The following is a 26,157-nucleotide window of genomic DNA, read 5'->3' on the forward strand; positions in this document are numbered from 1 at the left end:
GCTGAAAAAAAAAAAGTGAGAAGGGGGCTGGAGGAAGACAGTGATTGAGACCGAAGCAGATTCCAATGGCCTCCACAGAAACACTGCAAGGAAAAGATGAAATTATTTAGGTAAAGAAGGACCCCAAGGAACAGGGGGCTGGGGTAGAGCTGGGGTCAGGCTGTGAGGGGGGAAAACGGGCCCACGAAAGAAAAAGCTGGGACCAGCCCTTCTTGGGAGCAGCTGCATCTCACACCAGTGTGGTAATAACATTTGGAATGAGGGTGTGAGTGACTGCAAATTCCCATCCTCTTGTTCATTCCAGCCTCATTATAACACTGCATTATACTCCGCCTAGCCTGGCGTGCATGAGTGCTCTCTCTCTCTCTCTCTCTCTCTCTCTCTCTCCCACATCTCATTGTTTCAGAACAGGCCAAATTTGAAATCCTTTTCAGGGAGTGGTCTGTTCGTCTTACTCTCCAGCCAAAGTGGGAATAGCTTGAGGAGGAGAGAAACCCATTCGGCAGCCAGAAGACCCAGCGGAAAGAGCAGAGGACAAGAGATAGTGAGTTGTTTGTATGAGATCCTAAATGGACTCTGTGTGCGTGTGCATGGGGATGCTTATTGCAATAGAAAAGCCAGGTTGTGGCAGCGGGGAAAGTTCCTGACCTCTGCTTTGGGCAGACACTCCATTTAGACTACAAATTTCAATTGCCTATGAAATTCACATGAGTGTTGGCACTAAGATGAGATGGTGTGTGTGTGTGTGTTTTATACAAAAAAGGGAAGGTTTGACATCAGGAGTGAAAGTGGTCCCAGAGTAAGGGAAAATCTGGATCATTTAGATTTCTGGGCCAGCAAAATAGCTCACTTGGATAGTGCACTGCTTTGTCATGTGCACAATCCAGGTTTGAACCCAGCCCTCACCATGTTGAAGGAATATTTGGTGGTGCTGTGGTCTCTTTCACTCCCTCTCTTTGCTTCTATGTCTATCTTAAAAAAAAAAAAAAAAAGATTATGAGATCTTCTCTGACTTGGTAGCAAAGTCATGAGAGTAAGGATAATGATAAGTGATTGCAGAATAGAGTCTGAAGTTGTATGAAGCGCTTGCTGAAAGTGGGGGGCAGGTCTGACTCATACTTGGGGAACTAGGAAAGCTTCTGGGCAGAGAGAGGGACGGGGACATTAGAGAAACCTTGCCTGACGTGTCCCCTGAGTGCCACTATCTCTGTGCTGCCACCACCTCTCAGAGATGCTGCTGTCAGGACCGAAAGCCCTGCTGTTCTGCACTGTCTTCATCATCCCCTTTGGTGAGTCACTGCCTTGATTCTTTTCTCCTCAAACTCTTAAAACCTGGGTGACACATGTGTGGAAGGGTGGGACAGACATAGGCGGCAGGGGAGTGGGAGGAGGGACGTTTGCTATTGAGTTCTTGAGCTGTGATTTAAGAGGACGACAGATTTCTGTGCCAAAGAAAACAGGACAGAGCCGTGAGTCCAGATGACCTCATACAGAAGGGCAAAAGAATCTCAGACAAAGAATCCTGAGAGTCAGGAGACTAAGCTGAGACCATAAAGGCAGACGACCAACTGGACCAGAATGCGCAGACCTCCAAGGAAGAAAAGGTCGCCATATAACTGCATAGGCCAACATATAGAGACTACTTCAGTGAGAAAATAGGCCAAACTTCATTTTGTTCTTGTCACCAGGGGTTTCACTGCTCTGAACCAACTGTTTCAGATACAGCAAGAGAAACAAAGTGAGAGAGAAGGAAAGAGACCACAGTACTAAAGCTGCCCCCAAGGCTGGGGAGATAGCACAACAGTTTTACAAAAGACTCTCATGCCTGAAGCTGAGATCCCAGGTTCAATCCCCAGTACCACCAGAAGCCAGAGCGGAGCAGTGCTTTGGTCTTTTCTCTTTCTCCCCCTGCCCTCCACCTTGTTAAAGCTTCCTCCAGTGTGCTGGGTTCTGGACTCAAACCTGGGTCATTATTCCATGGGAGCTATATTGTCAGCCCTGGACCAAATTTAAGTCCTAATGGAAAACAGAGGGCAGAAATACACTGAAATCTGAGAAACTCTAGCACTAGGGTGCATAGGCTATACTCTTCATCTGTACAGAGAAAGCATTTCTGTTCCTATTCATAAAAGTGAAGTGGCTGACAAAGATTTCACACTTGGGGCCAGGTGCAAGGATGCAGGTTCAAGCCCCTTGTCCCCACCTGCAGGGGGAAGGCTTTACGAGTGGTAAAGCAGAGCTGCAGGTATCTGTCTCTTCCCTTATCTCCCCCTCTCCTCTCAATTTCTCTTTGTCTCTGTCCAGTAATAAATAATAAAAAAATAAAAATTAAATAAAAACAAGCAGAGATTTCACTCACATAAAAAAGCAACTTTAATTTAATTTGATAGGACAGAAAGAAATTGAGAGGGAAGGAGAGAGAGAGAGAGGCCTGCAGCATTGCTTACTACTTCACCTTGCAAGTGGGGATCAGGGGCTTGAACCTGGGCCCTTCCACAGTGTAGCGTGGACACTGAACCAGGTGTAACACTGCCCAGCACCTAGATTTCACACTCTCACTAAGGGGACTGATCACACAAAAGGGAAGCTTAGGTTTCTTCTTTTTTGTCTTTTTAGAGTTTAGTTAATTGTAATTATCATGACTAAGTTGCTTTTTTGTTATGTAAAATGCTAACATCTGGGGTAAACCACATACAGGAGTTACCTTTGCAGTGGTTCTATAAATCTCAAACTATTTCAAGAAAAGTTTTTTTTAATAGGAACATATTAAATTTCTATGGGTTTTTGCATTTAATTCATGACTATGAATTAAATATTTTACACATTCTGAGTTAGTCCTCTTACAATAATAATGCTGCAGAGAAGGTCCACACATATACCAAAATACAGGTCTTCCTATCCTGCTTTATCATTCCTTTGACTATAGTTAAAGACTTAAAAATATATTAAGAACAATTTTGTTAAAGTATTTTATTTATTTGTTTTTTTTGTTTTTTTTTTACCAGAGTACTGCTCAGCTCTGGCTTATGGTAGTGTAGGGGATTGCTCCTAGAACTTTGGAGTCTCAAACATGAGAGTCTCTTTGTATAACCATTATGCTATCTATCCCCATCCCTTTATTTATTTTTAATAAAGGAGATACAGAGAAAAAGACACACAGAGGAAGACCAGAACCCTGCTTAGCTCTGGCTTATGGACGTGCTAGCGACTGAACCTGGGATCTCAGAACCTCAGACATGAAAGTCTTTTAAAGTAGAACTACAATGCAGAGGCAGGGGTAGATGGCATAACGGTTATGCAAATGGACGGTAATGCCTGAGGCTCCGAAGTCCCAGGTTCAATCCCCCGCACCACCACAAGCCAGAACTGAGCAGTGTTCTGGTTTAAAAAAAAGCATAGGGAGTCAGGTGGTAGTGTAGTGGGTTAAGCGCACATGGCGCCAAGTGCAAGGACCAGCTTAAGGATCCTGGTTCGAGCCCCCGCTCCCCACCTGCAGGGAAGTCGCTTCACAGGAGGTGAAGCAGGTCTGTAGGTGTCCATCTTTCTCTCATTCTGTCTTCCCCTCCTCTCTCCATTTCTCTCTGTCCTGTCTAACAACGATGACATCAATAATGACAACAATAATAACTACAACAATAAAACAACAAGGGTAACAAAAGGGAAAATAAATAAATATAAATTTTTTTTAAAAAAAGCATAACTACAATGCTATCTTCCCAGTCCAAGAATGACTACTATTTAGAGCACTAAAAAAGATTACACGCTTTAAAAATATTTATTTATTAATGAGAGAGAGAACCAGAGCATCACTTTGGTACATGCAATGCTAGGGATCGAACTCAGGACCTCATACATAAGAGCAGTGCTCTTCCCACTGTATCACCTCCCAAGTCACAAAGAAATCATAGTTTTGAAAAATATTTATTTGTCTATTTATTTTTACCAGAGCCCTGCTCAACTCTGGTTTATAGTGATGCTGGAGACTGGACCTGGGACCTTGGGGCCTCTAGCATGAGAGCTGTTTACATACCCATTATGCTATCTCCACAGCCCCAATACAAAACCCATTATCTGCTTCAAGGAGCAGGTGCTAGGGAACAAACAGCAGAACATAACAGCATATAAGATTCTTGTGTGCATGTTCCACTTTCAATCATCTCATTAAATCTACTGTTTCTCCTCTAGTCTAGGCAAAGTTTATAGCAAAGGATGACAGTTGTTGTATGGATGAGCCTTGCCTTCTAAGAAATCCCATGCTTGGGAGTCGGGCTGTAGCGCAGCGGGTTAAGTGCAGGTGGTGCAAAGCACAAGGACCGGCATAAGGATCCCAGTTCGAACCCCGGCTCCCCTGAAGCGACTCCTGCAGGGGAGTCGCTTCACAATCGGTGAAGCAGGTCTGCAGGTGTCTATCTTTCTCTCCTCCTCTCTGTCTTCCCCTCCTCTCTCCATTTCTCTCTGTCCTATCCAACAACGACAACAACAATAATAACTACAACAATAGAACAACAAGGGCAACAAAAGGGAATAAATAAATAAAATAAATATTTTTTTAAAAATCCCATGCTTTATTATATATACATATATATATATATCCTCCCCAGTTGAAGACTCTGGTGGCTTGCCTGCCAATGTAGCAAGTGGAGCAGATATGGAGACAGGATGGGACACACTAGAGAGAGGCTCTGGTCCTCTCTGTGGTCCTGGAGGACTGGCTGGGATGGCACCAAAAGGACATCCTAATGAGGGCACTCTGCCCTGGAAACTGTGCTGTCTTTCTGGACTATCCCTCTTCCCGCCACCTTTGTTGTATTACTGACTAAGCTGTTTTGTTTTGTGTTGTGTTGTGGTGGCAGAAAACCCTGATCGATGAAGTGCAGTCGATTTTGCCATCACTCTAGTGGCTGATCTCTTAAAGCTGATGGAGCCACTCACACCATTTTCCTCCTTCTTTTGGTACAGGCTGGACACACCTTGGGGCCAGAGGTCAACGAGGAGGTAGGTATACCCTTGGAGCTGGACTTCTGGGGCAGGTTCTTATCAGGATAATGTAGATGAATAGTAAGAGTTAAAGGATCTATTATGTGGTGGGTGGGAAGTCAGCATAGTGGTTCTGCAAAAGGACTTCTTTATTTTTTAATATTTATTCCCTTTTGTTACCCTTGTTTTATTGTAGTTATTATTGGTGTCGTTGTTGGATAGGACAGAGAGGAGGGGAAGACAGAGAGGGGGAGAGAAAAAGAGACACCTGCAGACCTGCTTCACCATTTGTGAAGTGACTCCCCTGCAGGTGAGGAGCCAGGGGGGCTCCAACCTGGCTCCTTACGCTGGTCCTTGCGCCACCTGTGTCTAACCCGCTGTGCTACCGCCCAACTCCCACAAAAGTTCTTCTATGTCTGAGGTTCTGAGGTCTCAGATTCAATTCCCAGCACCACCATAAACCAAAGCTGAGCAGTGATCTGGTTTCTTTCTCTCTCTGTAATTCTCATCTATATATTTAAAAATAATCTATAATATGGTAGCAAGATGAATTCCCAAAGTATGGGCCTCAAGATCTAATTCACCAGCTTCTATAACTCAATCATCTTACTAACAAAGAAACCTCCCTTTAAAAAAGATGTATTTATTTATTTCTCTCTTTTCCTTTTTTTTTTTTTTTTTTGCCTCCAGGGTTATTGCCAGGACTCGGTGCCTCCACCATGAATCCACTGTTCCTGGAGGCTATATTTTCCCCCTTTTGTTGCCCTTGTTGTTTTATCATTGTGTTTATTATTGTTGTTGTTGGATAGGACAGAGAGAAATGGAAAGAGGAGGGGAAGACAAAGAGGGGGAGAGAAAGATAGACACCTGCAGACCTGCTTCACTGCCTGTGAAGTGACTCCCTTGAAGGTGAGGAGCCTGGGGCTCGAACCAGGACCCTTACGCCGGTCCTTGAGCTTTGCACTTAACCTACTGTGCTACTGCCCACCCTAGATGTATTTATTTTTATGAGGAAATATGTGTATATTAAGATACAAAAAGAGCAGAACAGAATACAGCTCAGCTCTGGCATATGGTGCTGGGGGGGGATTGAACCTGGGACTTTAGAGGTACAGGCATGAGAGCCATTTGTATAATCATCATGCTATATCTCCCTGAACCTTCTTCTCCTTGTCATTTTAATTATTGAGATACCTTTCCTAAGACCCTCTATTTCTTATCATGCTCAAAAAGTGCTCACTAATTTTTACAACTATAAAAAGTTATAAAAATATTTATGTAGTAGAGAGAGAAAGAGAGACAGAGAAAGAGGAAAAAACCATCACTCTGGCATAGGCATAGGCAATGCTAGGGACTGAACTCAGGACCTCATACTTGAGAATCCAATACTTTATTTACTTTTTTAAAAAATTTTTATTTTATTTATTTATTCCCTTTTGTTGCCCTTGTTGTTTTATTGTTGTAGTTATTATTATTGTTGTTGTCGTCGTTGTTGGATAGGACAGAGAGAAATGGAGAGAGGAGGGGAAGACAGACACCTGCAGACCTGCTTCACCGCCCGTGAAGCAACTCCCCTGCAGGTGGGGAGCCAGAGTTCCAACAGGGATCCTTATGCCGGTCCTTGTGCTTTGCACCACCTGCGCTTAACCCACTGCGCTACAGCCCGACTCCCCCAATACTTTATTTACTATGCCACCTTCCAGGACACCAATGAGCCCCTGCCACCATGCAACAGTGGAACAGGTAAAAAGGAAAAGGAAAGGGCAAAACTATTCCTCCATACTGTAAGGATATTATGGTACAGCTGAACAAAGCCCGGAGCTCAGTCTTCTGGAGGCCATTTCCTTCAGCTGTGTCCAGAAACTGACCAACAGCTCTCTCTGCCTAAAGAAATTCAACCTCATTGTAGTTTAACACGTATTTTTCCAAAGTTGAGAGCATTAAAGTATGTAACCCATTAGTGGGTCACAAATTTCCCCAACTCTACTGATTTAATTGTATCTTTTTGCACTTTTTTTTTAAGGTTATCACTGAGGCTCCAAGCCTACCACTCCTGAGAATCTTTTGCAGAATCATTGTGCTGCCTCCCTTTCTCTCTTTCTTTCTTTCTTTTTTTTTGCTTAGAGACAGAGAGAATTTTCCCATCTATTCTAATTCATTAACAACAACTAGGGGGACCAAAGATAGCTTGCCCAGTAGAGTATACACTTAACCATGAGAGAGGACCCCGTTTTGAGGCCCTGGAGGGAGACACCACTGCACTGCTCCATCACTCATGATCATGCCTCCCTCATACAGGTGCTCCCAAGTGGGGGTTAGGATAGATGAAAAATGTTGAATGCACAGCGGGGCGGGTAGTGGGGCACAACTGGTAAGAGTGCACATGTTACAGTGCACAAGGACCCAGGTTCAAACCTCTCACCCCCACCTGTAGGAACGGAAGCTTCAAGAACAATGGAGCAGCATTGCAGCTCCCTTTCTCTCTCACCCTTTCTCTCTCCCCTTTCTCTCTCAATTTCTGTTTCTAAGCATGAAAAAAAAAAAAAAAGAAGCTACTGGAAGCTGTGGATTCATCATGCAGGCACGGAGGCCCAGTGATAACCCCGGTGGCAGCTTTATTTGTTTTAAAAAAAAGGATTGGGAGACAGTATAATGGTTCTGCAGCTCTGAGGCCCCCAATTCAGTCAGTGAGAACTGAGTGCTCTGGTCTCTCTCTTTCTCCCCTACCCCCTTTCTACCTCTCTCATTAAAAAAAAAAAGTGTGCTGCAAGTACAGTAGTGTTATTAAACTTACTTCAGCTTGTGTGTGTGTGTGTGTGTGTATTTGTGTGTGTATTGGGACAGAATAATTTCTTCCTGTGCATCCTGATTAAGATAAAAAAATGAAACTTTCTTTTCTCTGTGTGTCTGAATCTGTTTCTGAACTTACATCAGATTTCAACACCAGCAAAACTAAAAATCAGAATCCACTTCTCTCTTGATTAAGATAATTTCTTTCTTTCTCTCTTATCTTCCCCTCCCCCACCCCCCACTTTCTCTTTTAATCATAGCACTGCTCAGCTCTGTTTATGTTGGCTGGGGATTGAACCTGGAACTTCAGAACCTTGGGCGTGAACTTTTTTTTTTTTTTTTTGCATAACCATTATGCTACCTCACTGCTCTGATCTAGTCTGCTTTCAAACAGAAACATAAAGTAGTATTAAAAAAAAAAAAGAGTCCCATGGCTCATTTTCAGTGGAACATTCATGAATCCTTGATAAAGCATTCAGATGGCAGCAGCCCATGGGAAAAGAAAAATATACACAGAAAAGCAGTCTTCTGGCCTGAACTCCTGAACTCTAGGCTCCCTGCCCTTCCACTATGTCACTCTCCTCTGTGCGTGGCTGGTCTGGAATGTGGTGAGAGAAGACAGGGCTAGGCTGGGCTCCAACCCGGAGACTCCCCTCCACTCTCACAGTTCCAGGAATGACTCGGGTTAGTGATTTTTCAAAGATCCTATGGGATTAGAACTGACTTGGATTCATTTCTTCAGGGCCTGGCTATTGTATACTTGGTATAGCACACAATTTATCACATACAAAAACCTGGTTTGGACTCAGGTTTTAGCCCTAGCACTATATGTAAATACCGTGAATAGATCAGGGGAAGCTCTATAGACAGCATAGTGGTACTGCAGTGTCTCTCTTTCTGTCTTCTTTCTCTCTCCCCCTCTTTCTCTCTCTCTCGTGCACCAGAAAGATTATCACTGGGGTTCAGTGCCTTCATGATCCTACCACTGTACCCAGTGGTCATTTTTTCCCTTTTATTTTTCTTTTTAACATAGGGTGAGAGACAGAGAGCAAGAGAGGAGAGAGAGGAGAAATACCAGCAATACTGCTCCACTATTAATGAAGCTTACCTCCTGCAGGTGGGGACAGGGAACTTGAACTCAAATCCTCCTGAATGGTAATGAGTGCACTTTACTGGGTGCACCACCACCTAGCCCTGCCTGTCTGTTTCTCTTTCTCTGGAATATGAGGAATTTAAAAATCAGTCAGGAGCAGTGAAATCAGGCAATGCTAAGGCCCTGGATCTGCTAAAACAGACAGATAAAGTTAACTAAATAAAAAAATCTATTTTTTGTATTATCTTTATTTATTTATTGGATAGAGACAGCCAGAAATCAAGAGAGAAGGGGTGACAGAGAGAGGCATAGAGACAGAGAGACACCTGCAGCTCTGCTTTACCAGTCACAAAGCTTTCCTCCTGCATATGGGGACTAGGGATTCGAACCTGGGTCCTTGGGCACTGTAGTATGTTGTGCTCAACCAGCTGTGCCACCACTTGGCCCCCTAAATTAAAAAAATCAATAAGAAAATTTGAATTGAATGTTAAAGAAAAAAAGGCTCTTAGATCTGTTTTTTTTTTTTTTTTACCAGAGTGTCGATCAGCTCTGGTGTATAGATTGAATGAACTTGGGACTTTGGAGTCTCAGGCATGAGAGACTCTTTGTACAACCATTATGCTATCTAGCCCGCCCCCACCCCCACCCCCAGTACCCCCCTTCCCGGTCCCCTGTCTCCCACCCCCTACCAGATCTGATGACTACATCTAGGGTTTTAAAAAGAGGATAAACTAGCAGTAGGCAGGAAAATTCTTTCAAAAATATTACTTTGTTGTTTATATTAAAAACAATCATTAAAATGATTGTATAAAATGACATATTTTATATCAATGCTTGGATTTAAATCTGACACTTAACTCTGAAGCTGAAAGAAAAAGCCTTCCTCTATCAAGACAAACTATGAATTTTCTGACCCCTAGTGGATAAATTGGGCTATGACACAATCCTGCAAAAAGTAGATGCTAACACTGCCTTAGCTGTTTTGCTTCTGACAATAGACATAGTCTGTCTCAGGAAGTGCTGTTCATTTTAAATACACTTTTCTTAGTTTGTTTCAATAGCGTCCACTTTAAGACCTAGATTATTTTCTTCCCTCTGTATCTACTTTCCCAAATATCAACACATTTTGGTATCACACACACAAAATGTCACCAATCGATTATAAATACAAACAAATGTTATGACCTTGTGTAAATTATTTATTTTCCTGGTGCTTAACTTTTTCATCTATAAAAACAAAATCATGGTTTTAGCTAGCACTTGATGCATAATAAACCCCACATTGTTGTATGTATGACTGTGGCTAGGACAATAAAATAATGTAAATTGTTCCTTCACTGGTATGCCTGGTTTCGTGGCATGTTATAGTGTGCAAGGACCCAGGTTTGAGCCCTGGTCCCCACCTGCCGAGGGAAAACTTCACAAGTGGTGAAGCAGTGTTGCAGGTGTCTCTCTGTTTCTCTCCCTATTACCCCCTTCCGTCTCGATTTCTGACTGTCTCTATCCAATAAATAAATAAATACATATAATTTTTTAAAAAGCAGGAGAAAAGGCAACGCAGTATAAATATATATATGTATATATATATATATATATATTTTTTTTTTTTTTCAGAAAAGGAACTCTTGTGAAAGATCATCTGATGGGCATGTCATTCACTCACTCAACTAGATGACGTAGACAGTCAAAAACGTATACTCTAGGCTAGATTGTACTCATGGAAGTAGGGGATTGTCATTCCTATGAGGAAAATACTCAGGGAGCAAAGGCAAATTATTGTGTGTGCTTACTCTTTGTTGGGTGCTGTGATGGACAATTTCACTTACTGGAAGTGCAAGGATAGGCAGAGACAGAGGCTACTCTGAAAATCTTATTATTTTAAAAAATATTTATTTATTTTCTTGCCATTGTTTTATTGTTGTAGTTATTGTTGTTGTTGATGTCGTCATTGTTGGATAGAACAGAGAGAAATGGAGAGAGGAGGGGAAGACAGAGAGGAGCAGAGAAAGATAGACACCTGCAGACCTGCTTCACCATCTGTGAAGCGACTCCCCTGCAGGTAGGGAGCCGGACGCTCCAACCCGGATCCTTATGCTGGTCCTTGCGCTTTGCGCCACCTGCGCTTAGCCTGCTGCGCTACTGCCTGACTCCCGAAAAACTTATTTTTTATTTCCATCTTTTTCAGACGATGTGACTCAAGCAACTCCTGAACTTTTTACAGAAGATCCTAGTAAGCTGCTTCTTTTTTCCTTTGTACATTTCATTGTCTTTGTACTGAGGGTAAAAGGATTGAGGATAACATCAGTACAAAGGCAAATGAAGACTAGCATAGATAGTGCTCCGAGCTCACAGAGAACTCTGTGATCTCTCTCCCATGCCACTGACATGGTGAATGTGCATAATCTTTTGACCATTTCCATTTCTTTCTGCATTAGTTGATTCTCTTTGCCAAGACTCCACAGTCTTACTTCAAGTTTGTCTTTCTTACTATTATTAGTTTAACTGTTCAGCTCTGGTTTATGGTTGAACCATGGATTGAACCTGGGACTTTGGAGCCTCAGGGATGAGAGTCTTTTGCATAACCATTATGCTATCTCCTCCTTTGAAATCTCCATTCCTTAGCGTCTTCCTTTTGCTGCCTTTCCTACCTGCATTTTTCATTCCTTCTTGCAGATCTGGTGAATGATCCTGCTACAGACGAGACAGGTAAGTTTTGACGTGGTTATTTAAAGATGGCATGCTTCTTATTAAGGCTCACAGTATTTATATTAGTTAGAAGTAAATATATATATATATATGTGTATATATGTATATATATATATTCTGGGGAAGAGATTCAGGGATTGTGGATACGTTGTTAAGTAATAATGGTATAGAAAGAGAGGCCTCCTAGTCTTCCTAAAATAGGGATCAAGATGGATTAATGACTAAAAGAAGGTATGGAAAATAATAAAAGTGTTCCAGATATTAGCTTAATGCCAATAGGCAAGTATTCCTCAAAAATTTCAGTTGCACTACTTCCTTGGACATACTACACAAACCCAGTCATAGCTTTGCCCTGCCCTGATAGCTTCATTCTCCTATATTCTCCCCTGCCTCCCCACTTACCAATGCAAAGCCCTCCTTACACCTGCTGTTTTGTGCCTTTTCAGTTCTGGCTGATATCGAGCCTTCCACAGATGACCTGGGTGAGTTCAGATCTGGGATCCCAGGGCCACTGGGTCATTCTGGGATTCCACCCAGAGCCCATGACAGAAGGCATTACAGCCTGTGATAAGTCCCAAGCAGACAGAACTACACTTTATGTAGCACATTCTTGCAACAGTTCAGCTTAAATTAATGACATGTCAGCTGGGGAGATAGCATAATGGTTCTGCAACAGACTTTCAAGCCTGAGGTTCTGAGGTCCCAAGTTCAAACCCTGGCACCACCGTAAGCTGAGCAGTGCTCTAGTTTAGAAAAATAAGTTAATGACATGCTTACTTCTCCTCTAACAAACAGGAACTGTGCTAGGTGTCTGACGCAAAATAGCAAAGCGTAATTGTTCTCTCAGTTTTCCAGACTTGAGGTGTAAAATATAGCTAAACAATATTGTAGAGGCTAGATGGTGGTGTACCTGGTTGAGTGCACACATTACAATGTGCAAGGACTCGGGTTCAAGCCCTTGGTCCCCACGTGCAGGGAGGAAGCTTCACAAGCGGTGAAGTTGTACTACAAGTCAACCTCTCTCTCTCTCTTCTCCTCTATCTCCCCCTTCCATCTCAACTTCTCCCTGCCTTTACTTAAACAAAAACAAGCAAACAAAAACCACTGGAAATGTATTCATAAAGGTAAGCTGATCCCTGGAAGAGTAATTCCAATAAACAAGGCAATAAAGGAAGGGATGGGCAGCCAAAGAAAGGGCCATGTTCAAAGAAGAAGCAAAGTAGAACTTGACATATTGGGGAGACTGAGACTAAAACAATCTACTAGGTCATGGACTGGGGAGATAGCATCATGGTGATGCAAAAAAGACTTTTGCCATTGAGGCATTGATTTTTGTCTCAGAGCCTGAGGCTCCGAGGTCCTAGATTCAGTCCCCAGCACTACCATAATCCAGAGCTAAACAGTGCTGGGGGGGTGGGATTAGCTCCTTCTGCAGGGGGGAATCTTCATGAACAGTAAAGCAGTTCTGCAGGTGTCTGTCTGTCTGTCTGTCTGTCTATCTATCTCTTTTATTCCGATTTCTTTCAGTTAAGATGGATGGGAAGAGAGAAAGAGAGACTTGTAGCACTGCTTCACCTCTCATGAAGCTTCTTGCCCCTGCAGATGGAGACTGGGGGACTTAAAACCAGGTGTTTGCACAATGTAACATGTGCATTCTACCAGGTTTGCCACTGCATGGTCCTGACAAGATCATTTTGAATAAATAATTACTAAAAGCCTACCACTAAATAACAGGAGTGTAAGATAAACAAGAATGATTTACTTCTTTTTTAAAAGATATTTTTATATCTTTTAAAATATCTTTTAATGCTTTGTTTTTTCATTTCTCTAATATTTGATAGGACGGAAAAATTGAGAGGGGGAGGGGAAGCTAAAAACGGGAAGAGAATGAGAGACACCTGCAGTACTACTTCACCACATATGAGGCTTTCTCCCTGCAGGTGAAGATCAGGGACTTGAACCCAGGTCTATTATTATTATTATTATTATTATTAATTGCCTCCAGGGTTATAGCTGTGGCTCAATGCCCATACTATAAATCCACTACTCCAAGTGCTCATTTTTTTTTCCATTTTATTGGATAGGACAGATAGAAATTGAGAGAGGAGAAGGAGAGAGAAGGGGAGAGAGAGAGAGAAAGAGAGAGAGAGACCTGCAGACCTGCTTCACGTCTTGTAATGTGTACCCCTTTGTAGTTGGGGAGCTGGGGACTCAAACCTGAATCGTTGTGCAGGTCCTTATGCTTTGTACTGTGTGTGTTTAACCAGTGTGCCACCACACAGCCCCCTGAACCCAGGTCTTTGTAGCCCTGAACCCAGGTCTTTGTACATGGTAACATGTGTGCTCAAGTGAATGCAACACCACCCAGCTAGAAACATTTTGTCTACAAATGAGATTAACCAGTGAATGGCTGCTTTTATTCGGTTTCACAAAATGCTGTGAGGAAAGATTGAAATAAAGTCCTTGCCTATATTCAGTGCTTGGGGGCAGGCAGTCCTTGGGGCAGCTTCCTGAAAGATAAGCAGAAGTAACTCAATTGAATGTTACAGGAAGAGCTCTTGGGTAAAGAAAACAATATGGGCTGGCTGGTGAAATAGCTCACTTGGGCAGCACACTGCTTTGCCAGGTGTGCGACCCAAGTTCAATCTCAGTCCCACAGCACTGAAGGAAGCTTTAGTGTGGTCTCTTTCTGTGTCTCTCTGTCTAATAACAAAAAAGAAAACAGAACAAAAAACAAACAAAAAAAAAATACAATATGGCCAAAAGGCTTGAGATGGAAAAACAAAGAGAGCAGTTTGGGCAAAGGAAGTTTCCAATAGAATTTGCAAATTGTCAAACCAGCAAGGATGGTGGCGCATTATTCCTGATAAAAGCTGATGAACTGAACTAACGGAGGCTAGTGAGAATTAAAGTGAGCTGTGCTGCCAGAAAGGAGGCTCAACAGTAGAGCACAGAACTTGTGCATGAGAGGAGGGTTCATGTTCAGTCCCTGGCATTGCATATGCCAAAGTGGTGCTGTAGTCTGTCAGTCTGTCTGTGTATCTATCTATTTATCTATCACCTGCTGACCTATCTATCTCATCAAATAAAATTAGTAAGTCTTTAAACAGATGTGAGCTGTAAGGGAAGGGGGGATTCTTGGAATGATGTCTAACTTTTAGATTATGAAGTAGAGGATAACAATACCATTCACTGCAGAACAGCTTGAACTGGTAAAGGAAGACATAAGTCGATTTAAGATGTATTAGACTAAAAAAAAAAAATTCCATCGAATCTTCTATAACATGGTGGCTGAATTTATTATAGGCACAGAACATAGAAGAAAGATCTGTGCTAGAAATGTCTTTGTGAGAATTCTCAGCATAATCACCTGCAAGTGAAACCACAGGATAAAAAACAGCATGCTTCTATAGAATCCTGTCTGCTGGGGACTGAGCAGTGGTGCAGTGGGTTAAGCGCACATGGTGTGAAGTGCAAGGCTCCCAGTTCGAGTCCCCGGCTCCCCACCTGCAGGGGGGTCACTTCACAAGTGGTGAAGCAGGTCTGCAGGTGTCTATCTTTCTCTCCCTCTCTGTCTTCCCCTCCTCTCTCAGTTTCTCTCTGTCTTATCCAACAGCAACAACAGGGCAACAAAAGTGGGAAAAAATGGCCTCTAGAAGCAGTACATTTATAGTACAGGCACTGAGCCCCAGCAATAACTCTGGAGGCCAAAAAAAAAAAAAAAATCCTGTCTGCTGAAAGCTGTTTCAACACTGCTTTCTCTTTATTTCTTTCTTTTTATTTATGTATTTGATAGAGACAGAAATAAATTGAGAGGGAAAGGGATGATAGAGAGGGAGGGAGGAGACACCTGCAGCATAACTTCACCACTTGCAAGCTTTCCTCCTGCAGGTGGGGGCCAAGGGCTTGAACCTGGGTCCTTGTGCATTGTTAGCATGTATGTTCAACCTAGTGTACGATCATCTTCTGGCCCTTTAATGATGCTTTCATAGACAATTTCCATGGCTAGTCTCTTCCTTCAGTACTTATCTCATTCCTTGACTTTTTCTCCATTCTACAAAGTAGGCTGGCATTTCACTTGCCCTTAGATTATGTTTGCCTACGGCTGGGAACCTTGTTATTCTTTCTCCAACAACCTTTTTTATTTATTTATTTATTTATTAGTTTTCCCTTTTGTTGCCCTTGTCATTATTGTTGTTGTAGTTATTATTGTTGTTATTGATGTCGTCATTGTTACATAGGACAGAGAGAAATGGAGAAAGGAGGGGAAGACAGAGAGGGAGAAAAAAAGATAGACACCTGTAGACGTGCTTCACTGCTTCACTGCCTGTGAAATGACCTCCCTGCAGGTGGTGGTGAGCTGGGGCTCGAACCGGGATCCTTAACACCGGTCCTTGAGCTTGCGCCACATGCGTGCACTTAACCCACTGCACTACCGCCTGACTCCCTCTCCAACAACTTTTTATCAAAGATTCCATGATGATGCATCTGACTTACAAGGAATGAAGTTTTCTTTTCTGAGGATGAGACTCTATAGTATAATCATCTTTTCTTTCCTTAGCTCTAAGGAGAAGCTCTTCTGGATATACGACCTTTTGTTGTTGTTGTTGTTGTTTGGTTGTTTGGTTTTTACCTTATGTCCCTACTAAATTCTTGGGAACAAGAAAAAAACACAAAACAACAATAAAGTAAATCCCTCAGCTTTCCAGGAGAGAGAAAAAAGAAAGAAAAAAAAAAGATTGTCCATTTTAACCTCATTAATGTTTGAGTGTTTGTGGACCAAAACCGCCTGTATGTTTTCTCTTAAAATTTACTCAGAGTGAACTAATTTGTTCCCTATTTGTGGGAGTTCTGTATGGGTTGCCAACATGGCAGTTAAAGATGAAGCGTATCCAGAACCAGGAATAACTGAACATAATTTCTGTCTTCCAGACTTGGCCGGTGATAGAAATGCCAGCACAGGTATGGTATCGCTTGATGGCTTTTCTGCATTATTTTTTAATTTAATTAATTAATTAATTAATTAATTTTACCAGAGCACTGCTCAGCTCTGGTATAGAGCAGTGCAGGGATTGAACCTGAAACTTTGGAGCTTCAGGCACTAGAGTCTCTTTGCATAACCATTATGCTATCAAGCCCCACTTGATATCTTTTCTGAAGCTTTTTTTTTTTTTTCTTATTGAGACTTCTTTACCTTCTTGCTCTTGGTATTTGGCACATACTCTAGTTTAGTTCCAATAAGTCTCAAATAATATATATATTTAAATTTTTCAATTGGTTATTGATATTATGTTACAGGATTGTATACTTACACCACAACCACCACCAAAGTCCCACCCACATCCTCACCCTCCCACATAATAATATATTTTTTAATTATTTGATTTGATTTTATAGGACAAAAATTCATTGAGAGGGAAGAGGATATGAAGAGAGAGAGACAGGAACCGAGAGACACCTGCAGCACTGCTTCACCATTTATGAAGCTCTTTCTCTTTCCCTCCCTATCATCCCCTCCCCTCTCAATTTCTCTCTGCCTTGATCAAATCAATAAATAAAACAAAACATTTTAGGGTGACAGGCGGTGGCTCACCTAGTTAAACACACATTTCACTATGTGCAAAAACCGGGGTTTGAGCCCCCAGTCCTTACCTGCAGGGGGGACATTTTATGAGCAGTGAAGCAGGTTTGCAGGTGTCTAGTTTTCTCTTTCCCTCTCTACCTCCCCTTCCCTCTCAATTTCTCTCTGCCTTGTTAAATAAAAAATAGAAAAATAAAAAGGAAAATATGGCTGCCAGGAGTGGTGGATTCATAGTGCAGAAACCAGCCCCAGCAATAACCCCAGTGAAAAAAAATAAAGTAAAACATTAAAAAAAAAGGATTGTTATTCAGAATGAAATTGTCAGCTATTAAACATCTACTGGATGTTTAATAGCTGAACGTTTTCCTAGGATAGCACTCAGAGAATCTTTTTATCTACTTTCACTTTGAGGCAGGGGAACAGTTAAAATTTTTAAAGCTAATTTAAAGCTAATTTCTTGCTAGTCTGCTTTGAGGAACAGGAAAAATGTGTCCCTAATGTACAAAAGGTGCTCTTTATTTTTTAAAAAATATTATGTATTTATTGGATAGACACAGAAAGAAATTGAAAAGGAATGGGGGTACTCAGAGAGAAAGACAGACACTTGCAGCACTGCTTCACCGCTCTTGAAGCTTTCCCCAACCTCCCCCAACCCCCCGCAGGTAGGGAGTGGGGGACTCGAATGCAAGTGACATGTATGGAAAATGCTCTTTAGAGACATTTATTTATTTATTTATTTATTTATTTATTTTTAGTTATTAAGGGCTTGTCCTTTCCAAGATGACTTTGGGGGGGGGAGGAAAAGGAGAGGGGGAAGAGAAAGAGAGAGAGAGAGGGAGGGAGAGAGAGGGAGGGAGGGAGAGAGGAAGAGCTCCCATTATATCCAAGCTCTGCCCAGTGCTTTTTTTACTCTCACATGACTTGCCATGGGTTTGAACCTGAGTCCAGTGCACAGCAAAGCGGGTGCACTCCTAGATCTGCTATCTTGTTGCCCTCTCAACTTTCTATTTTTTTTCCTCTCCCTCTATCTTCCCTGCTACACCCTCTGCTAATGTCTCTCCTGTGGGTCACACCTGACTCTTTGTTCTGTGTTGGCCTTCCTCAGAGTGCCGGGATGAGAAATTCGCCTGCACACGGCTCTACTCTGTGCACCGACCAGTCAAGCAGTGCATCCACCAGCTTTGCTTCACCAGGTAAGGGGCCTGGGATGCCCAGAGGGAGAGAATCTTACTGGGCAGTGCTCTTGTGGCAATCCTGCTTCATGAAGCCACACTGTGGAATTTCAGTCTCTGCTAGGGCTCTTTATTAAGGTGCCTAGTCGGCACTGGAGTCTACTGAGGCCTAACAAGAGCAGGCTGACTCCAGGTGTCATCAGGATGCCGGCCAGACTTCCCTGGATTGAAGACACCACCAATGTGTCCTGGAGCTCAGCTTCCCCAGAGACCCATCCTACTAGGGAAAGAGAGAGGCAGACTGGGAGTATGGACCGACCAGTCAACGCCCATGTTCAGCGAGGAAGCAATTACAGAAGCCAGACCTTCTACCTTCTGCAACCCACAATGACCCTGGGTCCATGCTCCCAGAGGGATAGAGAATGGGGAAGCTATCGGGGGAGGGGGTGGGATATGGAGATTGGGCGGTGGGAATTGTGTGGAGTTGTACCCCTCCTACCCTATGGTTTTGTTAATTAATCCTTTCTTTAATAAAAAAAAAAAAAAGAAATAAAAGGAAAAAAAAAAAAAAGAGCAGGCTGACTAGGAAGAATGGAGGCTTGGGAGCAAGTGAAGGCAGGGGGCTGTGGGGTGGGGGAGTACTGGAGCTCAGAGCTGTTACCTCAGGGAAAGTTGGAAGAAAAAGAGCCAGCTCTGGAAAGAGGAAACAGGGCTAGGGAGACAGTATAATGGTTCTGCAAACAACTTTCATGCCTGAGGTTGTGAGGTCCCAAGTTCAATCCCCAGTCAGAGCTAAGCAGTGCTCTGGTCTCTCACTCTCTGTATCTCTCCCATTAAAATATTAGAAGAGGGAAAAGGAGGAGGAGAAAGAGAAGGAGAACAGGAAGAAGACACAATTAAGAGTGGGAAGAAAAGTTAGGCGTAACTAAGCCATTTGTGTAAAGTGTTGGTTCGAACAGTAGCTGATGCCATTCTTCCCCCTCCACTCACTCGGGCTAAAAGCTAAATACTGAAGGAAATCCAGGCTGGGGCTAGAGAGCAGAGAGAAGAGTGGGGGAAATACAGGTATTGAAATGGCATCTTGGACTGAGGCAGTGTTCTTCCTCTTAATGCTTTTTCCCACTCTCTTTTAAAACATTTAATTAATTTTCTTTTTCAATTTATTTATATATTTGAAACAGAGAGAATTGAAAGGGGAGAGGGAGAGAAAGAAAGATACCTGTAGCACTGCTTTACCATTCATGAAGCTTCCTCCCAGCTGGTGAGGACTGCAGGCTTACACTGGGTCCTTGTGCACTGTAATGTCTTTATTTAACCAGGTACACCACTGCCCCACACAAATGTTTCTTTGTTTGCTTTTTGTTTTTTACCAGAGCATTCCTCAGCTCTGGTTTATGGTGGTGCAGGGGATTGAACTTTGGAGCCTCAGGTATGAAAGTCTTCTTGCATAACCACTGTGTTATCTCCCCACCTTCAACGTTGTTTCTTTTCTCCTTTCTCTACCATGGGATGGGACTACAACAGCTTGAGACGCATGTACATCATCAACAACGAAATCTGCTCTCGTCTCGTCTGTAAAGAACATGAAGCCATGAAAGGTAAGGTGGCATCTGGGCCTTTGGTGAGGAGGGACAGGGACCAGAGCAATCAAGAGGGACATGATGACGCCAGTGGGTCCAAGGTCTGGCCTTGGAGGAAGGCTTTAAGTCAACCCCAATTCCCATCAGCCACTGCTCTAGCAAGTTAGCCCAATAGTTCATATCTAAAAAATACCCTAGGCTGAGACATTCATGCCAGAGGCTTCAAAGTCTGAGGTTCAATACTCCTGCATCACCACAAGCCAGAGCTGTGAAGTGCTCTAGTAATAAACAAACAAGTAAACAAAATTACCCCAGTAACAAATAAAAGTACCCAGTAACATAAAAGTGTGAGAGAATAAGGCTGGGGAGACAATACAATAGTTCTGCAAATGACTTTCATGCCTGAAGCACTGAGGTTCCAAATTCAATCCTCAGCCAAAAACACCACCCAGTTACAGGCCCACTGATGAATTTTTTTTTTTTTTTTTTACCAGAGCACTAATCAGCTCTGGCTTATGGTGGTGCAGCAGGATTGAACTAGGGACTTTGGAGCCTCAGGCATGAAAGTTGTTTGCAGAACCATTATATTATCCACTTCCCACCCGCCTAGGTCACTTTCCAAATTCAATTGTAACTCCAATTTCTCTCTCACTCTCTTTTTTGGCTAAGGGGAGAAAGGGGTAGGGCTGGAGCTTCACACTTGTGTGATTCCACCACTCTGGACTGACTGCCTTTTCATTCATTCAGAGAGAGAGACCACAGCACCAGCTATCTCTCGTGCCAGAGAACCTCCTATGTAATGTTGGGGCTTGAGCTTGAGCTGTGTGCATAGCAAGGTTTGTTTGCACCCTACCTGGTGAACTACTGGGTTGTTGGGAAAGTTGTGACACACTTTGAACAGAAAAACATAAAAAAAAAAATTTCTGCCACTCCAATATTTTGTTCCTCACACATACTTCATATATAAATTAAGAAGCTCTGTCTGCTCTGAATATCATTCACTGAAGCTTTATATATAAAGGTAAAAATAGAGGCCGAGGGAGTCGGGTGGTAGTGCAGCGGGTTAAGCGCAGATGGCACAAAGCGCAGGCACCGGCATAAGGATCCCGGTTCGAGCCCCTGGCTCCCCACCTGCAGGGGAGTCGCTTCACAAGCAGTGAAGCAGGTCTGCAGGTGTCTATCTTTCTCTCCCCCTCTTTGTCTTCCCCTCCACTCTCATTTTTCTCTGTCCTATCCAACAACAACAACATCAATAACAACAACAACAATAACTACATCAATAAAAAAACAAGGGCAACAAAAAGGGAATAATAAATAAATATTTTTTAAAAATAAAAATATTAGGGGCTAGGTGGTGGTGTACCTGGTTGAGTGCACGTATTACTGTGTGCAAGGAGCCAGGTTCGAGTCCCCAGTCCCCACCTGCAGAGGGAAAGCTTCACAAGTTAAGCAGTCTTGCAGGTATCTCTCTGTCTCTCTCCTTATCTATAACCACTTTCCCTCTCAATTTCTGGCTGTTTCTATCCAATAAATAAATAAAGATTAAAAAAACTTTAAAAAATAAAAAAGTTATTCTATCTAATAAGAGCATAATCCACAGTCATATTCATAACGCTAAAAAGATTTTTTTTAAAGAAAGAAGGAGGGAGGAAGGAAGGAAGCAAGGAAGGAAGGAAGGAAGGAAGGAAAGGAAAAACACTAAGCTGGAGACAGTAATATTTGGATTAGGTTTATCCAATATTACCATTAGCCAATGCTAAGAGAAAAAAAAAAAAAAAAAGAATGGACGCGTTAAAAACGAGACACCTGAGAAATGTTATGCATGTACAAACTATTGTGTTTACTGTCGACTGTAAAACATTAATCCCCCTATAAAGAAATTTTTAAAAAGACAAAAATAAAGGGAATAGGGCTGGGAAGATAGCACAATTGTTATGCAAACAGCTTTCATGCCTGAGGCTCTGAGCTTCCAAATTCAATCCCTAACACCACCATAAACCAGAGCTGAACAGTGATCTGGTAAAAAGAAAAGAGGAGAGGAAAGGAGAGAGGAGAGAAGAGGAGAGGGGAGGGGAGGGCAGGGGAGGGGAGGAGAGGAGAATGGAAAGAAAACCCACTGGGGGCTGTCATTTCATAAGCGGTAAAGCAGGTCTGCAGGTGTCTATCTTTCTCCTTCTCTATCTCCTCTCCCCTCCGAATTTCTCTCTGTCCTGTCCAATGAAATGAAGGAAAAAATGGCTGCTAGGAGCAGTGAATTCATAATGCAGGCACAGAGCCCCAGTGATAACCCTGGAAGCAAAAGAGAGAGAGAGAGAGAGAGAGAGAGAGGAAGAAAGTATTAAAAAAGGCAAAGGAAAAATGAAAGAAATATATTGGGTCTAGAAAAACAGGCTATATATTCTACACAGTCCACCAATTCCAGGAATCATTTACATTGCTTGTTGTGAAATTTCAAAGTTAGAGGAAGGTAGAAAAACAATCACATGGATCTGAAGTGCGTGGTTAGAGACTATGTTGGGGAGGAGGCACTTGTCACCTTCCCCGTGGCTAGCCCCGCAGGCCGGCTGTGGTTGGTGAAGGCACCACAGACACAGTCCCTTATGACTCAGCAGCCCGCCTGGCCCTGGGGCCCTGAGTCAGAGCAGGAATTACCTTCACAGAAGGAAACTAGCCCTTTGCCCCATTGGCTCCCAGCAAGCCACCTGCAAGGAAAGCACCTTGAGCCTGAGGATGAGCCATGTGGGCTCTAGGCACTGTGGATGTCTCAGGAGGGTTGTACTAAAGTTAGCTGCCAGCACACAGCAAGCACTAACACTCACACTCAGTGACTGGACTTCATGTCTCTGCTAGTTAATAAAGCCATGATCTGAAGGCTTGGAGGCTAGATATGAAGGGGAGGCTTCCATGATGTGACCACCTGTGCTAGGTGTTTTGCATATATTACTTTTATTTTAATACAACTTTGCTGTCGAGGCAGGTGTTGCAATGCTTATTTTACATCCAGGGAAAGTGGGGTTCAGAAGAGTGAAGAAACTTTCTAGTAAATGGCAAATAGCCAGTAAGTGGCAGACTGGTGTTCTGACCCAGATCAACTTCTCTTCTATTTTTTTCTTTTCTGTTCCATTCTTTATCCTTTTTAAAAAATATTTTATTTTATTTTGTTTTATTTTATTTTAGAGAGACCAAGATAGAGTTCTGCTCAGCTCTAGCTTATGGTAGTGCTGAGGATTGAACTTGGGACTTTCAAATCCTCAGGCATGACAGTCTTTTGCAGAACCACTATGTTATCTCCCTGGTCTGCCACCTTTTGCTTAAATGCTTATTAAAGGGGTTGGGAGAGAAAGAGAGAGATATACCAGAGCACCACTGATTGGCACATGTGATGCTGGCATTGAACTCTGGACCTCATGTTTGTGAGTCCAGCTCTTTATACACTGCACCACCTCCTGGACCACTCTCTCTCCAGCCTTTGCATGACACCACACAGCAGTTTTCTCTTGCTCTTAAATTTTAATGCAGGAGGCCTAGGACCAAGGTTCAAGTACTCAGTCTCTACCTGCAGGGGGGAAGTTTCACAAGTGGAGAAGCAGTGCTTCAGGTGTCTTGTCTCCTTCCCCTTTCAGTTTCTCTCTGTCTCTGTCATAAAGAAGAAAAGGGGAAAAAATGTGCATGAGAGAGTTTTGTCAGGCCTAGTGCTTGTCTGTCTACATTCATGTATTTGCTTTTTTTCTTTCATGGTTTCATCTGTACAGATTTTCCAATCTCTTGCATTCTAGAGCTGTTAATGTTTCCTCCTCCTCTTTATCACTGCAGTATTTGAAAGGGATTTCAAATATGAAGTGGTGGCTTTGTCAGCCCTTGTGAGAACTGTAGAGGTGAAAAAAAAAAAAAGAATAAAAAAAAAGGGAATCAGGTGATGGAGCATCTGGTTGAGTGCACACGTGAATGTGCTTAAGGACCCAGATTCTAGCCCTGTTCCCCACCCCTGCAAGGGGGGAATATTTCATAAGTGGTGAAACAGGTCCACAGGTGTCTATCTTTTTTTTTTTGTCTCTCTCTACTCTCCCCTGCTCTTTCAATTTCTCGCCATCCTATCAAAAGGGGGGGGCAGAGACAAGAGGGAGAGAGGGGAAATGAAAAATGGCATCTGGGAGTTGTGGATTCATACCAGTGATAACCTCGGTAGCCAATAAAAAAAAAAAAAAAAAAAAAAGGAAATAAATGCAGGAGGCCTTGTCAGGTTTCTGTGTCCTCATCTCTCTCTACCTGCACCACTTCCCTTCCAGATGAACTGTGCCGTCAGATGGCTGGTTTACCACCAAGACGACTCCGTCGCTCCAACTACTTCCGCCTTCCTCCTTGTGAAAATGTGGATTTGCAGAGACCCGGGGGTCTCTGATCAACCAGAAGAGTAAAGGAAAAACAAAAACAAAAAAAACGTGTGTGTGTGTGTGTGTGTGTGTGTTTGGGGTGGGGGGAACCTGTGGAAGGAAAGAGAATGTTCTGGGAAGAGGGAACTCCTTGCCCGACCATGCTGGCTAATTCATAGACTTTTGTATTTCTTAAAGCTGCCCCTTTGCAATGTCTCACTTATGCCCTTGTTCAGTTATCTCTCAGAGTGAGAACACTTATCTCATTTTTCTATACTCAAAATACAAAGTCTATATTACTGCATGGTTTTTCTTTCCTCTTTTTTTTTTTTTTTTTTTTTTTTACTTCATAAAATAGAGGCCAGAGCAGCCTAATGTAGTAGCTTGCAGCTCCAAGGATTGAATTTGGGACTTCTGGTCTGAAAGTCCAGGGATCCACCACTAAGCTATCTCTGGAGCTACTGCATGGTTCTTCTGTTCCCCAATATCATAGACAGTAGATAAATGATGCTAGTGTGGCTTACATAGAAACATTATACATACAATAAACTTCATGTTAATACTATTTACTACTGAATGTATCCGCAGTATGTTGGTTGTAAGAAGTCTAAAGTCTAGTTTCTAAGTAGAGAAATTTCTGAAGTAGCTTAATCCAAATAACAGCTACATGGTGTAAAATATTTATTATGTGTCGGCATTCTGATGAGTGCCTTAAATGCAAGGTCAGCACAACTAGGAAAGGTGGTGGTGGTGGTGGTGGTGGTGGTAGTGGTGGTAATAGAGTCTTATGTGGGCTTGAATTCTATGAACTGAATGACTGTGAGTTTAAGTTCCTCTCTGCTCCACTGGGGGTACCCAGGGAAGGAAGGTGTGATTGTGCTATTTTCTGAGGGCTCTCTTGAAGGTTGGGGATCTCATGTGAGGTGAGCCTGTGCAAGGAACTGGTCTCCTGCTCTCTTGTACAATCCCAGCAGCAGGGGAAGAGTCACTCCCCTAGTGTCTGGAGCTCAGAAGAAGAGAGGCAGTAGGCAGAAGTCATCTAATGTTTCCTGGTAGACAGGATTTGATGGGGACTTTGATGATTGGATACAGCTTCAATAAACAGGGTCTGGGTAGACAGCATGGTGGTTCTGCAAGAGACGTTCATGCCTGAGGCTCCAAGGTCCAGGTTCTATCCCTGTCACCAGGATAAACTAGAGCTGAGCAGTGCTCTGGTTAAGAAAATAGTGATAGGGTCAGCAAAATAGCTCACTAGGATAGTGTGCTGCTTTGTTGTGTGCATAGTCCAGGTTCAAGCCTTGTCCCCATTGCATTGAAGGAAGGTTCTTTGGTTTGGCTATCTATAAAACTTCTTTTATTTTCCTTTCTAGACTTTAAAGTATACATATATTTAGATAGAGACAGAGATGCAGAGAGAGTGAAAGATACCACAACACCAAAGCTTCCTTCAGTGCACTTGGAGCTGGGCTTACATCTGGGTTTCGAACATGGCAAAGCAGTGCACTGTCCAAGTGAACTATTTCACCAGCCCAAGAGTTTCCAATATTGCCCACCACCCATTCATGACATTCCTCTTTACTCTTATTTTAATTGCTTTTCCATCTCATTTTAATTGCTTTTCCAGATTGTTCAAACATTTGCCTGAGAGGTCTTCTTTATGGGAAGGAACCTAGTAATTTCTGTAGTTCTAGAAAATTCTCCAGAGCCAAGAGTTACATGGTCCTACTTGCCATAGAAAGACACCATATAGCAGCAAAAAAAAAAAAAAGAAAAAAAAGATACCATATTATTTTAGGGAGTCTGGAGGTAGCGCAGCAGGTTAAGCGCACATGGCGCAAAAACGCAAAGAATGGCATAAGGGTCCTAGTTCGAGCCCCCGGCTTTCCAG

The 26,157-nt window shown here is 42.7% G+C and overlaps 1 protein-coding gene across 4 annotated transcripts; it reads left to right on the forward strand.

Moving 5' to 3' along the window:
- Positions 1–366: 366 nt before the first annotated feature.
- On the forward strand, positions 367–24,337 carry MFAP5 (microfibril associated protein 5). Of its 4 annotated transcripts, XM_060190116.1 has the most exons (11): positions 367–544; positions 1,230–1,289; positions 4,960–4,995; positions 11,046–11,090; positions 11,534–11,566; positions 12,013–12,048; positions 12,658–12,690; positions 16,499–16,528; positions 18,253–18,340; positions 19,844–19,917; positions 24,186–24,337. In XM_060190116.1, the coding sequence occupies exons 2-11, from the start codon at positions 1,232–1,234 to the stop codon at positions 24,296–24,298; spliced, it is 546 nt and encodes a 181-aa protein (XP_060046099.1). In that variant the 5' UTR covers positions 367–544; positions 1,230–1,231; the 3' UTR covers positions 24,299–24,337. The 4 variants fall into 4 exon arrangements, with proteins under 4 accessions (XP_060046099.1, XP_060046101.1, XP_016050047.1 ...); XM_016194561.2 differs by lacking the exon at positions 12,658–12,690 and having other exon boundaries at positions 372–544; XM_060190117.1 differs by lacking the exons at positions 12,013–12,048; positions 12,658–12,690 and having other exon boundaries at positions 378–544.
- Positions 24,338–26,157: the final 1,820 nt, after the last annotated feature.

This window comes from Erinaceus europaeus, chromosome 4 (assembly GCF_950295315.1).
Source record: "Erinaceus europaeus chromosome 4, mEriEur2.1, whole genome shotgun sequence".
NCBI lineage: Eukaryota > Metazoa > Chordata > Mammalia > Eulipotyphla > Erinaceidae > Erinaceus > Erinaceus europaeus.